This window comes from Oryctolagus cuniculus, chromosome 1 (genome assembly GCF_964237555.1).
Source record: "Oryctolagus cuniculus chromosome 1, mOryCun1.1, whole genome shotgun sequence".
Lineage (NCBI taxonomy): Eukaryota > Metazoa > Chordata > Mammalia > Lagomorpha > Leporidae > Oryctolagus > Oryctolagus cuniculus.
The window spans coordinates 747,718-764,534 of record NC_091432.1 but is presented as its reverse complement, the minus strand read 5'-3'; the positions used below and the strand labels follow the sequence as shown (position 1 = coordinate 764,534).

General features: G+C 65.8%; 1 protein-coding gene across 5 annotated transcripts in view; it reads right to left on the bottom strand.

Annotated features, from left to right (window-relative positions):
- Positions 1-5,398: 5,398 nt before the first annotated feature.
- The window catches only part of CARS1 (cysteinyl-tRNA synthetase 1), a 36,918-nt gene continuing 25,499 nt past the window's right edge, over positions 5,399-16,817 (bottom strand). For 4 of the 5 annotated variants that reach the window (XM_070057370.1, XM_070057311.1, XM_070057418.1 and 1 more), the window contains 10 exons: positions 16,457-16,560; positions 16,217-16,314; positions 15,721-15,910; positions 14,654-14,722; positions 12,265-12,346; positions 7,347-7,427; positions 6,669-6,736; positions 5,972-6,031; positions 5,696-5,779; positions 5,399-5,602 (listed from right to left, as the gene is read on the bottom strand). In XM_070057370.1, coding sequence (XP_069913471.1) covers positions 5,468-5,602; positions 5,696-5,779; positions 5,972-6,031; positions 6,669-6,736; positions 7,347-7,427; positions 12,265-12,346; positions 14,654-14,722; positions 15,721-15,910; positions 16,217-16,314; positions 16,457-16,560 — 971 coding nt within the window. In that variant the 3' untranslated portion in view covers positions 5,399-5,467. Of the gene's footprint in view, positions 5,603-5,695; positions 5,780-5,971; positions 6,032-6,668; positions 6,737-7,346; positions 7,428-12,264; positions 12,347-12,398; positions 12,502-14,653; positions 14,723-15,720; positions 15,911-16,216; positions 16,315-16,456; positions 16,561-16,817 lie in introns of all 5 variants that reach the window. The other variant, XR_011382309.1, reaches the window with a different exon arrangement.

Here is a 16,817-nt window from a genome sequence, read left to right as displayed (position 1 = left end):
GCAGGCGCGGGCGGTCGGTTCCGCTCCGTAACGGGGCTCGCGCGCCGAGGGCTGGGGGCGGCGGGGTGCGGACGCGCATTGCTGTCTGCAGGCGGGGACGTGAACCCCGGAGGAGCCGCGCAGGGTCAGCTGGGGCAGGGTCCTCGGCGGCCAAGACGGCTGCGCCCGGGCGCACTTCCTCCGCGGCTCTCGCCCTCTCGCTCTCCCGGGGTCCCCTGGGTCGCGGGCCGAGGGCACGGCCTGGGACGCCTCTCTGTCCGCCCCGGTCACCCGCAGGGAGACGTCCGCCCTCCCGCTGTGGGCACGGCCGGTGGGTCTCCTGTGGCCCTGCGGCGGGTTCAGTAGCAGAAACGCGTCCTTGGTTCTGGAGGGCCGGGGAGGGTCCTGGTCTGCCTTGCTCTCTCCTTTCTTAGAGATTTATTTGAAAGGCAGAGCTACAGAACAAAAGGAGAGAGAGAGAGAGGTCTTCCATCTGCTGCTTCACTCCCCAGATGGCTGCAGGGCTGGGCCAGGCCAAAGCCAGGAGCCTGGAACTCGGTCCAGGTCCCCCACGTGGGTGCAGGAGTCCAAGCACTTGGGCCATTGTCCACTGCTTTCCCAGGCCGTTAGCAGGGAGCTGGGTTGAAGTGGAGCAGCCGGGACTCGAACCAGAACCCATACGAGTCCGGTGCTGAGCAGGTCAAGCTGCCACCGGTGACACGGGCGTCCCATACAGGTTCTGGTTCTGGTCCTGGTCCCGACTGCTCTGCTTCTGATCCAGCTCTCTGCTGTGGCCTGGGAAAGTCTCGGAAGATGGCTCAAGTCCTTGTCCCCTGCAGCCACGTGGGAGACCAGGCAGGGGCTCCTGATCAGCCCAGCTCCGGCTGTTGCAGCCACTGGGGAGTGAACCAGCGGGCTCTCTCTCTCTGTCAGATAAATAAATCCTTTTAAAAAGGAGAAATAGTAAAGGACGCCGGCCACTGGGTCCTGGCACTCGTGCCCATCCCTGGCTCGCCTCTCCCTGTCCCGCAGGCACCAAAGGTTGGGACCTGCACAGAATCTGGGGGACTGTGCCGCGGCCCACGGCACACACCGTCCTGGCTCGTCCACGGCCTGTGCGGAGGGTGGTGGCCTTACAGGACAGGGACTGCTGGGCGACAGCCCCAAGGCCAGCTCTGGGCGACCTTGGGCCGATGCCTGGGCCTCTGCTCCCCATCTGTGGAATGGGCACTCGTGACTCCTGCATCACAGGGCTGCAGGCAGGGCCGGAGCGGCCCTGTACGGTGGGGACACTGCCGCGGACTCGGCCCACGGGGCCCGGAGCTGGCGCCAGGCCGGGCGGCCAGACTGCTGGGTCTGTCTGTCGCCCACCCTGGCCGGGCCGGCATGGTGGAGTCCACCTGGCCACACCTGCTGCCCCTGGAAACCCCATCTCAGGATTGGATGGGAGCGAAGTGCCCTCTGCCTCCCCTCCCCAGTGCTGCCACTGCCCCCCCCCAGCTCTGCTAATGTCTGGGCCTCACTTCCCCCCCAGCCCTGGCAGGGGGCACGGCAAGGGAGGAGGGGTGGCGGGGCACAAGCCTCCCGGGGCATCCGGGAGCCTCCAATAGCTCAGGGAGCCTCACACCCCCAAATATAGGTCAGGGGAGGCGCCCAGAGCAGGCGGCTGCGGCACCGTGGCAGCACGGGGAGGGCACTGGCAGCACGCCCCGCCCCGGCAGAAGGGGAGGAGGCAGCTGCTGCCCTGTGTGCACAGCCCTGCACAGTGACGGCGGGGGGACGGACCGGAACAGGGCCCCGAGTCGCCCCAAAGGTGCTTTTCTGTGCCAGAGAAACGGTTTGAGAATGCGGTCCGTGTCCTCGGCCCGTGGCTGCTTGGAGCAAGAGTCAGAATCGGGGCTGCCCAGCACCCCCGAGGCTCCTGCCTCTGCCAGCTTCCAGGTTCCGCGGCTGGCGGCTCCCGCCACACACGGGGGCCCACTAAGAGCCCAGGGTGGGGCAGAGGCCAGGGCCTGCCCTGCGGTGGGGGGAGACAGGCCTCCGCCCAGTCCCCACACGTGACACCTGATCTGCCCTAGCCTCCTGGCACGTCCCCTCAATGCCTGGGGACAGCGTTCCCAGCGTCTGTGTCTGACAGAGCTGCCCCGACAAGGGCCCCTCCCCCCTCACCACTGGGATCCCCTGAGACTTCCCAAGGTCCTGAGGGGCTTTCCACGGGGCCCCGTCTCCTCCCAGAAATGTTCTCTCCTCCCGGAAGACCCCTGAGCTGGGAGAGGCCTACTCACTTCCAGCCCAAGCTTAGGTGATGCCGACACCACGAGCCGCGTCCCCTGGTCCCTGTGGGTGATGCCGACACCACAAGCTGTATCCCTGTCCCGTGGACGGACACCGACACCACGAGCCCACGTCCCACGTCCCCTGTCCCCGTGGACGGACGCCGACACCGCGAGCCGACCCTGCTGCTCAGCCTCAGCACCATCAGGCCCCCGGGGCCCTCTACCCATCGTGACACCAAGCTGTGCCCTCACCACCCCGCCGACGAGGTCAGAATAGGGCAGGGCTGACAACTCCCAGGGTGGCACCAGGACTCCTTGACACCTGGCGGCTTCCGTACCCTCTTCAGCCAGGCTCTGCCTTGTCCAGGCACAGCCTGTGGCTGTGTCCGCCTGTTTGGCAGCCCCCTCACCTGGACACCCTGTCCTCGCCGCCACCGTCTGCATTATCGCTGGGCGCCCGGCGGTCAGTATCGCCATCCGTGTCCTCCTGGCAGACCGCCTGGCTCCCTGCCCCCTCCCCCATGCCCCAGAAACTCCCTGCCCAGGGCTGCATGGTTGGGGACCACACAGGGACACAGGCAGGGTGAAACAGGCGGTCAGCTTGCGGGCGGGGCCTGGCCAGCCTCACACCGAGGGGAGGCGCTGGAAGCAGGGGCTCACCACACTGCGGGAGGCGGGGCCTTCCCACTGCTACCTTCTGCTACCTTTTGATTTGCAAATAATGACCACATGACGTTTTGATAATAAAACTGGCAAAGATTTATCCTTGGGAAAAACAAGAGTAAATCTGATTCTTGGAGCTGTGGGGGAGGGGGAGTGTGGAGCCTCAGGGGGATAGCGTGGGGCCTTGTGGGGTAGCGTGGGGGCAGTGTGGGGTAGCGTGGGGCCTTGTGGGGTAGCGTGGGGGCAGTGTGGGGCCTCGTGGGGGCAGTGTGGGGCCTCGTGGGGGGCAGTGTGGGGCCTCATGGCCTGTCACGCTGCATCCCACGCTGGGAGTCCATCAGCTCTCCGCTGATGCCCGCGTCCACCCAGGCTCACGGACACCCTTGGCCGAGTCGGTGTCCCTGTCCTGGCTGAGTGACTACCCCTTCCAGCAGGGCCCCCCGGTGGCCTTGAAATAGTTCCCAGGGGAGAGGGGACGCGCCTGGCTCTGCCACCTGTGCACAGCCGCAGAGCCGAGCCCCGCACTGGCCTCCAGGGCCGCAGGGTGCACCAACATCTGGCTCACTCACGGTGAGGGCGCAGAGCCGCCCCCGACCGTGCGGACTTCAGGGACGCCGCCCACAGGGGTGCACGAGACCCTTGCAGCGGCGGCTCGTCCACTCAGTCCCACGTCCTGCCAGCTCCTGTCACCGGTCCCCCTGCGTCCTCTGTCGCGACTCTGTCTCCCAGAGCGGCCCTTCTTGGGCACAGGGTGCCCCGGCTCCCCTGCTTCTCCCGGGGCAATGGGTGACGCCCTGGGGTGCTCACAGCTACCCGGGTTTCCATGCTCTGCCGTCTGTACGAGGAAATTACCCGAGCACTCGGGGTTCAGCTCCTGCTCCGCTCTGACTCCGGCAGACCCCGAGAGGCAGCAGCGCTGGCTGGGGCACTGGGAGACCTGCCTGGACGGCGCTCCCGGCCCCCGGCTGTGGCGTGGCCCAGCCCTGCTGCTGTAGGCATTCGGGGAGTGAGCAAGTGGACGGACGGGACAGAGCCGTCTGTCTCTCTGCTTTTCAAGGAACTAAAAAAGACGTTTAGAAGAAAAATGACAATTTTAATTTTTTAAAAGCCATTTATTTACTGGATAGAGTGTCGGTGAAGGAGGGAGAGACAGAGACAGACAGATCTTCCATCCTTTGGTTTACGCCACTGGACGGCAGACTGAGCCAGTCTGGGCCGGTCTGGGCCAGGCTGAAGCCAGGAGCCTGCAGCCCCACCTGGGCCGTCTTCTGTGGCAGTCCCAGGGAGCCGGACGGGAAGCGGAGCGGCCGGGATCGGAACCGGTGCTCCGGCATCACGGCGCTGGCCTGACCCGTCGCGGGCAGCAGGGACCTCCCCGACCTCCCGTCAAAATCCGGCGGCCGGCGCCAGGGCGCTCACCGGCTCTGCCAGGGCCCATGGCGCCCGAGCACAACTCTGCCAGCCGCCACTCGCGTGGCTGCTGGCTCCGCGGGACCCTCCTGGACTCTCCGGCCTCAGGACAAACCCTGCTAGGACGGCGGCAGATTCTGTCAGCGAAGCCGCCCTCTTCCCCGAGGTCACCGCTCTGACAAGTGACTTCGCGGCAGGTGGCACTTTCTGGAACAGCTACCGGACGTCCCATCCCCCACGCTCACGGGGGGAGGGGGGGAGGGCATCGCCACCCCGCAGGTTAGGTCCTAACAGGCCTCCCTCTCGGGACCCGGGTGCAGGGCGTGACGGCCCCGCCAGCCCAGTGCCGAGTGCTGACGCCGGAACAGGAGGCGGCTGGGACAAGCCTGCTGCGCTTGGTTCTGGGGACGCTGTTCCCGGACGGGCACTGCACACGCCACGCACAGATGCCCAGAGCGTCCTCGCCGACGCAGGCCACGCTGCTGCCCCTCGCTGCACCAAGCGCCCCCGACCACAGGCTGGGGCCCGGCTCTGCCACAGCGCACGCGTGCGTCACCGGCACAGGTGTGAAGCAGCGCCCGAGCCCTCGCCCTGGCCTCACACGGCACTGCCTGACCAAGGGCAGCTTCGTACGAGCAGGGCCGGGGCGCAGGGTCTGCTGGGCACACACAGCAAGTGGACAGCACCCAGGTCCTGGCACAGGCCTCGCAGGTTCTGGCTTCTGCTTCCGCCACAACCAAGGACGTCAGGCGTGTCTGGGCGTGGGCGTGGCCCCGACACTGCACCTCGGGGCTGAGGCCCCCATCTCCCCCACCAGCCTGCAGGTCCTGAGCCTGCTGTCACCGATGGCAGTCGTGAGCAGCTGGCCAGGGGCTGCCCGGGGAGAAGCTGCAGGGCACTGTCAGAGCCAGGCCGGCCTGAGCCGCCTGTCTGGGGCTCGGCGGGATCTGCCAGTCTGAGCAGCCTCCTTCCTACTCAAGGCACCCACAGCAGGGACTCGCCGATCGCCGTGCGCGTGGGCCGCCCTCGGCTGGCTCGGCTGAGCGGCGCGCAGGGAGGGTGGCTGGGCCTCACTGTTCACAAGGCTTTATTAGCACCCGCCAGAGCAGGCCTCGGCCTGCACGGGGAGCCGCCGGCCCTCACGGGGAGCCCCCGTTCTGAGCCATCTGCAGGTACTCCTGGTGCAGCCTGCCCTGCGCCTCGAAGAGCTTCTTCAGCTTCTTGGCTTGGCCTCGGCTCAGCTCCTTGCCTTCCGAGTCGTGAGTGGGCAGACCCTGCAGCGGGGCGGCCCCTGGTCAGCCACGCGCGGCCCACCCCAGCCGGCCGAGGCCGAGCACTCCCACAGCCCGGGAAGGAGGAGGCCTTACGTTGTCATCAAACTTGGAGTACTTGTCACTTTCGGACAAGAACATCTCGCTGGGCGGGATCTTCATCCTGGCCAGCTTTGCCGCCTGGAACACAGGACGCAGGGTCACGGCCCCCGGGCCCCACGCGCGGGCTGCTCCCCCGTCCCAAGCAGGGCAGGGGTCCTCCGGGAGCAGCGGCACAGGGCAGGGCCCCGCGTAGCCGGCTGAGCCGTGGAGCACGAGGTCAGAGTGCACGTGCCCGGCAGCCCCCACCCCGGAAAAACGCACGCGCGCTACCTCCTGCTCCTGCTTCCTCCTGGCGGCCTCCTCCTTCTTCCTCCGCTTCTCGTCCTCAGCCTAGGGCAGCAGCACAGGACGGCGAGGGGCCTCACCAAAGGGCCTGGTGCAGGCTGACCTCACTGGGCCCTCCCCGCCCCACCCACTCCTCCCAGGACTCTCGCTGGCCCTGCTCTGGACACGGTGGGCAGCAGAGAAGCCCATCCTGGGAGGGGCGGAGTCACGTGGCGGCCAGAGACAGCTCTGCACCGGCTGACCCCGGGCACCCGGCCCAGGGGAGCCACTGCCTAGACAGGAGCGGGGCAGACGCCGCAGCCCCCTGGGACGTCCTGGTGTCGGACTGCTCTGGGCACAGGAGGGTCTTGGGAGGACGTGACAGGCGGTGGACTGGACGAGGCCACCAGGGAGGGAAGAGGGCCCTCAGACCTGCGGGTGGCGGAGGGGCAGGGCCTGCACCCTGAGGGCCCCTCTCTCCTGCCAGACAGCACGGCTCTGAGCACGGACTGTCCCACTGCCTGCACTGGCTGCTGAGGGTGAGGGTCTCTGAGTTGGGGGGGGGGGGGGCCTGGGGGGCCCGCTGGAGAAGACGGCTCTCCTTCCTGGCTGCATCTGGCGCTGGACACTGGGACAGCAAATGAGCCCCCAGATGAGAACCCGGGGGACCAGGCCCCGGCAGGGCGTGGCCGGGCTCACTGACCCTCCTCTTCTCTTCTCTCTCCTTCAGTAGCGTGTTCCTGTCCACCAGCTTCACCACGGTCGGCAGCCCTGCGGAGCAGACGGCCCGTGAGAGCCCCGGGGCCCGGGGCCGCCTCACCGCCCTCACCGGCAGCACCAGCTCCAGGCAGGTCCCTCGGGCGAAGGCGGAAACACAGGCCTCCTGCACACGGGGACACTGGTGCTGTGGGGGCGGCCGCGGAGGCAGGGTCACAGGGAAGACCTCAGCTGAGGATGGACAGGTCCCGCGGCGCGGCGGGCTAGGCCGCAGCTTGGAACACACAGGAGAGCCGGGTTCAGTCCTGGCTGCTCCACTTCTGGTCCAGCTCCCTGCTAATGTGCCTGGGGAGGCAGCGGGAGACCCAAGGGAGCTCCTGGCTCCTGGCTCCAGACTGGCTCAGCCCTGGAAGCCCGGGTGAGCGCACTCTCGCTCTCAGCCACTCTGCCTCTCCAACAGGACACACTGGAGGCAGCCCTGGTGGCTGCCGGTCGGTGAGCGCCGGGGGCACTGCGGGGACCCGGCTGGGGGCTCCGCTCTGGGACTCCTCACAACACTCAGAATCGCCTGGGACTTCTCCCCGCGGCCTGTCCCCTCCGCCGTGTCCTCCTCGGCCACCCAGGCTCCCTGAAACACGGCCGACAGCGCAAGGGCCTCACCCACCTTCGTGGTCTTCCAGCCGCACCCCCAACTCGGGCAGGACCTCGTCCCGGAGGGTGTCAGTGAGCTGCAGAATCTCGGGGACTGTGGGCAGAAGACGAGTTCTGTCAGACACGGCGGGCCCAGGGCCGGGCCGGGCCAGGCCAGGACCAGAGGCGCCCGGCCAGCACCGCGGCCGGGACGCCACCTGATGCGCCGTCAGAAAGAGCCCCAAGCTCCCTGGTCGCTCTGGACGCTCCGAGAGTCGGGGGCAGCCCCCAGGTGCCCGGTGCCACCCGAGTCCTGCAGGCCTGGCTGTTCTCAACACGGCCAGGCCAGCCTGGTCCCGGGACTGTGAGCTCCATGGGGTCGGGGCTGGAGCTGTCCCAGGACCCCCGAGGGCAGGAGGGCTGGCTGGTGACGACTCGGAAGGCAAGGAGCTGAGCCGAGGCCAAGCCAAGCAGACTGCTGCCTGGCTCCGTGGGAGGTGGCTGCCCACACGCAGGTGGCCTGAGAGCCTGAGAGGATTTGCCGTGGCTCTGCCAGGAAGGTCCACACACTGCGCCAAAGGCCTGGGTGGGACCCAGACTGCCGGCGGCGGCCTCGGTCCGTGGGGGACACTCTCATCTCCAGGCCAGTTTCTCTGTGTGCATCAGAGACAGAACCAGTGGCCAGTGCCACCAGGAGCAGGGCTTCCTGTCGGGAGCAGTGGTCAGGGAATGCGGCCCCCGACAAGCCCCTGGTCCTGGGTGCACTCAGGAAGACTGGGCCCCAGCCACGCCCTCTGCCCACCCCCCCCAAGCTTCTCCGGGCGCTCAGGTTCCACCCCAGCCTCAGGGCTGATGGGACGGGGGCGGGGGGGGGGACGACGACGCGAGGCCCTCACTGCCCTGGCCCCCAGGTATCCGAGTGGAGGCGGGTCCCTCTCCCAGAGCCTCTGGAGCAGCAGGACAGGAAACAAAGCCTTCTGTCCCCACAGCCGCTGCTCTCCAAGGAGCGGCCTTGACTCTGGAACCTGACCTTGTTCCCCAGCTTGCAGGACCCTGCACTGGGCAGCAGCCACCACCCCCGTGACAGGCCCAGGACCGCGACAGCAGCCACGCCTGAGCGTCTCCCCAGGTCTGAGCCCCCCCGGAGCAGTGCCCCTCGTGTCGGGTTCCTTGCTCTGCCCCAGCCACCCGAGGAGCGCCTGACCCTGGGGCACACATCGAGGCGGGGGCCCAGACGGCACACCCATTGGAGGGGAGCAAGACTGCACCCCGCACCACGGTGACACGCCTCCTGGGAGCTCACGGCCTCACCCCAGGCCTGCGCCACCCCAGCCCCGCCGTGACGGAACCCTCAGGGTAGGCCCCATGAGGCCTCCCCCAACCAGCCACACTCCCTGGAGGAATGGGGCCCAGGGGGTTGCGTGCGTCAGGCCTCTGAAGAGAGGGGAGGGGGCCGCCTCGCCCAACGCCGCGGGCCTCTGGGCACCTGGCCTCAAAGGTCTTCAGCCCCAGAAACTTCAAGGAGACTCCTCACTGCCCCACAGCCTCACAGGCCTGACCACGGGGCACACAGATCCAGGCTCCCCAGCGCCGCAGCGGCACAGCTCACAGCCCACGCTGGAGAGCACCAAAGTCCTGCCGGGGACGGCGGTAGACACGCGAGCTGGCTCAGCAGAGCCCCCAGGGGCCGCGGTGCTGCCGGAGGAGGCAGGTGGGCAGGGTCATGCCAGTCGGCAGAGGCTTCCCGGGTGGGGACTTCCACTGCAGCTGGGGCAGCTGCTTGGCGCAGTGGTGAAGGTGCCGGTGAGGGCGGGCACTGTGGCACCGCGGGCTACGCCATGGCTGCAACACTGCCATCCACGTGTCCTGGCCACTCCACTTGCGCTCCAGCTCCCTGCTAGCGCACCTGGGAGAGCTGTGGAGGACGGCCCCGGGCCGGGCCCTGCACCGTGTGGGAGACCTGGCCTCGGCCTGGCCCAGATCTGGCTGTGGGGCCATCGGGGGGTGAACCAGTGACGGAAGACCTTCCTCTCGCTCTTTGTCCCTCTGCCTCTCAAATAAATAAGATCAATCTTGAAACAACGCCACTTTCCGTGATCCTCATCACGGGGCCGGCACTGTGGTGCAGAGGGTGAAGCCTTGTGGTCAAGTGGCTGCTCCACTTCCGCTCCAGCTCCCTCCCCGCTGATGGCCTGGGAGAGCAGCAGCAGGTGGCCCAGGTGCCCAGGCCCCTGCCCCACGCAGGAGACCCAGACGAAGCCCCTGGCTCCTGGCTTTACCCGGCCCAGCCCCGGCCATGGCCATTTTTTAATTGGGAAAAAAAAAAATTTTTTTTTAGATTTGAGCAATATAATTTGGTGGAATTCACATAAAACTAACCGTCTTAAAGGGAACAACTCCATCACATTAGTATACTGAGTGCTATCTCTCTACTGCTCTGGCTTTCAGTTAAATAAAAATACATTTTTGTTACAGATTTTATTTATTTGAACGTCAGAGTTACATAGAGAGGAAGAGAGAGATCTTCCATCTGCTGGTTCATTCTCCAGTTGGCCACAACGGCCAGGGCTCAGCCAGGCCAAACCCAGGAGTTTTATCCGGGCCTCCCACATGGGTGGCAGGTGCCCACGCCGTTGGGCCACCTTCCGCTTTTCCCAGGCCACTAGCAGGGAGCTGAGTCTGGAAGTGCAGCAGCCAGGACTCAAACCGATGCCCATTTGGGAGGCCAGTGTCATAGGTGGTGGCTTTACCCGCTACGCCACACAGACCCCAAATTTTTAAAAACTTTTATTTGAAAGAGAGAGAGTCAGAGAGAACTCTCCATCCCCTGGGCCAGGCTGAGCCAGGAGCAGGGCACTCATCCCGGGTCTCCCGTGCAGTGGCAAGGCCCACCTGCTGCCTCCCAGGGTGCACAGCCGGTGAGGCCAGCTCCCTCCAGGCACCCCCGAGGCAGCTGAACCACTGTGCCAAATACGTGCTTGTCCCGGAAGTTGTAAAAACATTTTTAAAACTTCGAGAGCGAGGGAAAGTCCGACAGAGAGCACTCCGCCTGCTGGACCCACTGGTAAATGCTTACAACCGCTGAGCCGGGGCCAGGGCGCAGCCGGAAGCCCACAGCTCCATCTGGGTCTCCCCCGTGGCTGGCAGGCATCCAACCAGCTGAGCCTTCACCACGGCCTCCATGTCTGAACCAGCAGGGCCCGGGGTCAGAGTGCAGCCAGAGCCGCGCTGGGTGCAGGTTCAGCCACCGCTGCTGGCGCCGGCACCCGCACGGCGTTGGTTCAGCTCCAACCTGGCTCCCTGCGGCTGCGTGTGGGGAGGCAGCAGAGGGCAGCCCAGGTGCCTGGGCCCTGCCGCCCGTGGGGGAGGACTGGGTGGAGTCCCCCACTCCTGGCTTCATCGGGGATGAACCAACAGGTGGAAGACACCTCGCTTTTTCTCCTTTCTGTCGCCCTGCCTTTCAAATAGATTGAGAAATAAATAAATCTTAAAAAAAAAAAAAAAAAAGAGTGGAACCAGATGTTGAACCCAGGTACTCAGATACGGGATGTGCTAGCTGCTTCTGTTTTTTTTTTTTTTTCCTAAAACTTATTTGTTTGAAGGTGGAGAAACAGAGAGACAGAGGAGACTTCCATCCGCTGGTTCACTGCCCAGACAGCCGCCACGTGCGGAGTTCCTCCGCTGCCCGCAACAGCGGCGCCCCTGAGGCCTGGGGAAGCAGAGGTTGAGGGTCCAAATCCCTGGGCCCTGCACCCACTCGGGAGACCTGGAAGAAGCCCCTGGCTCCGGGCTCCGGCCTGGCCCAGCTCAGCTGTTGCAGCCATCTGGGGAGTGAACCAGCAGATGGAAGACCTCTCTCTCTGTGACTCTACCTTTCAAGTAAATTAAAAAACCAAAGCTCTTAGGACAGCAAGTACAACCTTAAACCGAGCCAAGCGGGGAGTCTGCGCGTCTCCCACGGAAGCCCCGGAGGACTGGCTCTGCTGCCCGCACGGCCGGCAGGCGCGGAGCCGAGACCTCTAGAGGCTGCCTGCTGGGACGTACGTCCAGGCTTAGCGCGCTGCCTGCTGGGTCTTGGGGCACAGTGACCACTGTCTCTCTGAGGTGCACGGGAAGCTGTTAGGCCGCGTCCCTGAGCTGCGTGTCACTCACACGCCAGTGTGGACCTGCGTCCTCTGCTGCCTGCTAGGTCTTGGCGCAGAGGACGCCTCCTTCGGGCCCTGGACAGGAGCCGGGCTCCGCCTGGGGAGAGGCACTGGGAGAGGCGGGCTCCACCCTGGGAGCACTGGGCACTCCCGAGGGGGCAGCCCAGGCACGGCTGCCTCTGGGCAAGAATCCCTGCCGACAGGTAGGGCACCCAGCGGGAGCAAGGCTGTCCTGGCCATGGTCCCCGGACACGGCAGGACCCGCGCACTCAAGACGCGGTGACTGCTGTTGTCAGGAGAGGGAGCGCTGGGCCAGGGGAGCCCCATGGCGGACTGTGCGAGTGGACGCCACGCGCTGCGCTCCCACTGACCGCCAGCCCCAGCCCAGCCGACCCTTCTGCTCCAGGCCCCACACCAGGGAGGCCCCTCGGGGAGGCAGCCAGGCCGTTTGGCGCAGCATCTCCCAAGTCTTAAGCCACACGCACCTCAGGGACGTCAGAGGGCAAAGGGGCGGCTGCGCAGGGATGGCGAGGCACGTCTCGGCAACACCAAGTACAAGGCGCTCGCCCGCTACAGCCATGAGCAGCGACCCCGGGAGTGCCAGCTTCCCCGCAGGAATGCGGGCCGGCAGGGCAGCACACACCCAGTGCAGGGGCAAGGCCGAGCAGGCCGGGCCTTGTCCCACGCCTCTGCCACCGACGACTGCAGGCAAAGAAGCCCCGGCCCTACCCCCTCAGCAGCGCCACGTCGGGGTCCTGCCCACAGCGGGCATCTGTGGCTGCCAGGCACGGCCGCGCCGGTCCTCACCTTTTTTCTCGCGGGCGATCCTCCGCACTCCTTCCCGGAACTCCGACAGCACCTGCAGGTAGGGCATGACCGTGGCCTCGAGCTGCGGGGAGAGGCTCAGGTTCACGCAGGGAAGTGCGCCGCCTTGTACTTACGCTCAGACTGGCGCCCGGCAGCACGCGGCACGGCACAGGTCCACACTGGCGTGCGAGTGACGCGCAGCTCAGGAACGCGGGCCCGACAGAGCTTCCCGTGCACCTGCGGCGGGACGCGTGGTCACTCTGCCCCACAGCAAACGCGCGGTCTCGGGGGGTTCTCTAGGAGCACAGGCTGGACGCAGAGCCGGGCCGTGCCGGCGTCTGGTCAGCGGCCACACCCGTGCTTGTGTCCTGGGGGGCGTGTGGGGCCATGTGGGGCAGTGGTTAAGCTGCGCCCCGTACCAGCTGCTTGTGGGCCGCTATGCCTTCCACTCAGCTTCCCAACAACTGTGCCTGGGAGGCAGCGAAGACGGCCCCCAAATATTCGGGAGGCGCAGTTGGAGTTCTAGGCTCCTGGCTTCCCAGCTCTGGCTGTCGCAGCCGTTTGGGGAGTGAAATCAGTGGACGGAAGCTCGCTCTCTCATTCTGCCTTTCCAACACATGAATGGAGCAAATCTTTAAAGTTACACATGTCCATGCGCTGCCTGCTGCCTGGACACACAGCACCGACACAGAGACCGGTTCCCACAGCCACGGCGGGGACCAGGCGCCCATCGCAAAGTCACGCCACTGAGCGCAGCAGCCCAGCGGGACTCAGTCTCTGTGAAGAGCCTTTGAATTACATTTCTCTCACTGCTAGGGGGTGAAACAGGCTTTCTGCTGTTATTTTATTTAAAAAAAAATTTTTTTAAATTAATTTATTTATTTGAAAGGCAGAGTAACAGAGAGGAGACAGAGAGAGAGGGAGAGAGAGAATTGAGATCTTCCATCCGCTGGTTCACTTCCCAGTGGCTGCAATGGCTGGAGCTGGGCCAGGCCACAGCCAGGAGCTCCTTCCAGGTCCCCCACGCAGGTGCGGGGCCCAAGCACCTGGGCCACATTCTGCTGCCTTCCTGGCACAGCAGGGAGCTGGACTGGAAGTGGAGCAGCCAGGACTCCACTCGGTGCCCACTCGGGATACGGCATCACAGCTCCCACTGAGCCCCAGCTCCACCCCCTCCCTGCATGTGCCGTCCGTCAGGGCTGGTGAGCAGACTGAAACAGGAACTGGGGGGAGCTGCCAGGGCCAAGGCGCCTCCAGCCCGGGGTGCAGCTCCCTGGGGCCCAACCTCGCACAGAGGCCGCCAGCCTTGCAGCCGCCGGACTGGCCTCAGGTCCCCATCTGCAGCCACTCGGGCTCTCAGGAGAGCCGCAAGGGTCTCTCCAAGTTGGCCTGGGTCTGGTGACCCCTGGCCATCAAAATGACCATGCTCAGGCACCTGGCCATGTGGGTAACACCAGAGGCCCAAGATGTGGCTTCATTTGAGTCGCCATGGCCATGAAACGTCTGTCTTGGGCCTCATGGCTGACTTCCGGGGGGCCGCCGGGGTCTGACGTGCCGCCCACAGCCATGGCAGCACTTCACATTAAGACACGTCCTGGGGCCCCTGCACAAGGACACAGAAGCTGTGTAGGTTCTTTCTGTAAAGTACCAAGGGGGTTGGTGTTGTGGCCTAGTGGGCAAAACTGCTGCCCATGACGCCAGGACCCCACACGGGTGCTGGGATGCCAGTTCGTGTCCCGGCTGTGCCACTTCCAATCCAGCTCCCTGCTGATGGCCTGGGAGAGCAGCAAACATGGCCCAAGTGCTTGGGCCCCTGCACCCTTGTGGGAAACCTGGACGAAGCTCCCAGCTCGGGGTTTTGGCCTGGCCCAGCCTGGCTGTTGTGGCCCTCTGGGAAGTGAACCAGTGGACGAAGACATCTCTCTCTCTCTCTGCCTCTCTGTTAACTCTGCCCTTCAAATGAATCAAACTTTAAAAAGAGAAAACAGCTACGTGAGGGGGAGCTGGCAGTGAGGATTCTGGCAGAGGGCCCCGAAGCCATGCCCTGCGGGGTGGCGAGCTGCTGACGCCACACGGCTGCAGCCCAAGCAGCACAGAGGCCGCCCAGCCAGGCGGTGTCCCGGGAGGAGCTGCACACGGCGCGGATGGTCAGCGACCGAAGCCCCACCCCACGCTGACCCCACCCTCCGCACCCAGAGCTGGCGCTGACTCAGCCAGAGGCTCAGGCTGCAAGGGTCCGGGCTGCACGGCCCCAGCGCCCTCTCTGTATGTCCAAGGCTTGAGAGTAAGAGACGCCCACGAGACGCCAGGGGAGCCGGAGCAGGGAGGCGCGCCTACGGGCAGATTCCGAGGCCCCGGAGCAGCCCCTGGGCCCAGCGGCCCTACTTACGTCCAGGCTGTGTCCAGGCCCTCCGACGGGGAAGCCCAGGGAGCTTTCCTCTTCAATGGCCCCGAAGACCTAGGAAAAGAAGCAGACTTCAGGGGCCGGCGCTGTGGCGTAGCGGGTAGAGCCGCCACCCGCAGTGCCGCGTCCCACGCGGGATGGAGTCCCAGCTGCTCCACTTCCAATCCAGCTGCCTGCTGTGGCCTGAGAAAGCAGTAGAAAGCACACAGGCCCCTGCACCTGCGTGGGAAACCTGTTAGAAGCTCCTGTCTCCTAGCTTTGGATTGCCCAGCTCCAGCCAGCGCGGCCATGCGGGGAGTGACCAGTGAGGGGAAGACCTCTCTCTGTCTCTGCCGTTTCAAGTAAAATAAATAAAGGTCTTAAAAAAGAAGAAACAGACTTCAGCCGCACGCAGGGCCGCTCCTGGGACGAGCACAGCCGGCGAGCCCAGGAGCCGCCCCTCTGCTGGAGCCCACGACCGGGAAGGGGAAGAAGGTGCAGCTCTGGGCCCGGCACTGTGGCGGAGTGGGCATCCCACGTGGGCGCCAGCTTTAGTCCCGGCTGCTCCACTTCCGATCCAGCCCCCTGCTGTGGCCTGGGAGAGCAGTAGAAGATGGCCCAGGTCCTTGGCCCCTGCACCCACGTGGGAGACCTGTAAGACACTCCTGGCTCCAGGTCAGCACAGCTCTGGGCATTGCGGCCAATTGGGGAGTGAACCAGCAGGTGGAAGACCTCCCTCCCTCCCTCCCTCCCTCCCTCTCTCTTTCTCTCTCTCCCTCTACCTCTCTGTAACTCTGCCTTTCAAATAAATAAATAAATCTTTAAAAAGTACAGCTCTGAACACCCAGAACCCAGGCCCGAGGTGTCCTCATGTGCAGCTGGGCGAGTCCGGGCCGAGCTCTGGCCACCTCCCCAGGCTGTGGTCGCCAGAGCCCAACAGGCAGAGGGCCAGGCAGCAGGCACCTGAGGTCCCACAAGCCTCGGGGCGCCGCCCACGGCACGCACAGCGGTGCTGAGGAGCCAGGCTGCACAGGTATCAGGGGTCTAGGCCACAGGGGCGGCGCCCGGCTCACCTTGAGCAGGTGCGTCAGGTACTGGGCGACACTCTGCAGCAGGCCGCGGTTGGGCCTCCTCTTCGCGGCCTTCCGGGCCGCCATGTAGAGGTTGCACTGGCTGACCAAGGCCCGCAGCTCTTCCATGACGGTGCGAGTGTCTACATTGTCACACAAGGCTTTGTGTACCGCCGCCTTCTTGTCGTAGAAGCTGACCGAGACAGGAAGCAGCACGAACGGTCAGGCCAGACACCGCACTGTGGACGCCCTCCACGAGGTCCAGCGGCCCGAGGGCTGCTCGTCAGCAGGCACAGCATCTGCCCGGGGGACCCACGCCACCAGGGCCCCCAGAGCAGACGAGCCCCAGGGGGAGGGCAGCCCAGGGGGGGGAGGGCAGCCCAGGGGGAGGGAGGGCCTGAGGGAGGGCACCCGGGGGAGGGCATCCCAGGGAGAGGTCGGCCCCAGGGAGAGGGCAGGCCTGGGGGAGGGTGCCCAGGAGAGGGTGCTGCCACCTTACCTGTGACTCAGCACGGCCTCCTCCTCCTCCCACTTCTCGAACTGGCCGGCAGCGTCCACCGGGGCTCGCAGGAGGTCCTTCACATTGAGGAAGAACTCCTGGAAACGGGAGACTCGGTGAGCAGGCAGGCGCCCTCACCCCGCCCCCGCCCTGGACTGCGGTGCCCAACGCCATGCATGTGTCCGCGAGAGAAGGTGCAGGCCGCAGTGGACACACTCCGCCCGCGGCAGCTGGACTCACGTTCAGGAACCTCTCGTACTGGAGCGCCGACTCCATGGTGTTGCTGGAGTAGTCCAGCGTGTCCTTCCAGGAGTGCAGGAGGAAGGCCAGCCGCAGCTGCCGCGCTGCAGGAGACCGCGGCCCTCACTCCACAGTCCGGCCCCCGCCCGAGCCCCCACGGCCTCCTCACTCTCCGGCCCCGGCCCTGAGCCCCCACGGCCTCCTCACTCTCCGGCCCTGGCCCCCACCCCGAGCCCCCACGGCCTCCTCACTCTCCGGCCCCCGCCCCGAGCCCCCACGGCCTCCTCACTCTCCGGCCCTGGCCCCCACCCCGAGCCTCCATGGCCTCCTCACTCTCCAGCCCCTGCCCTGAGCCGCCGCG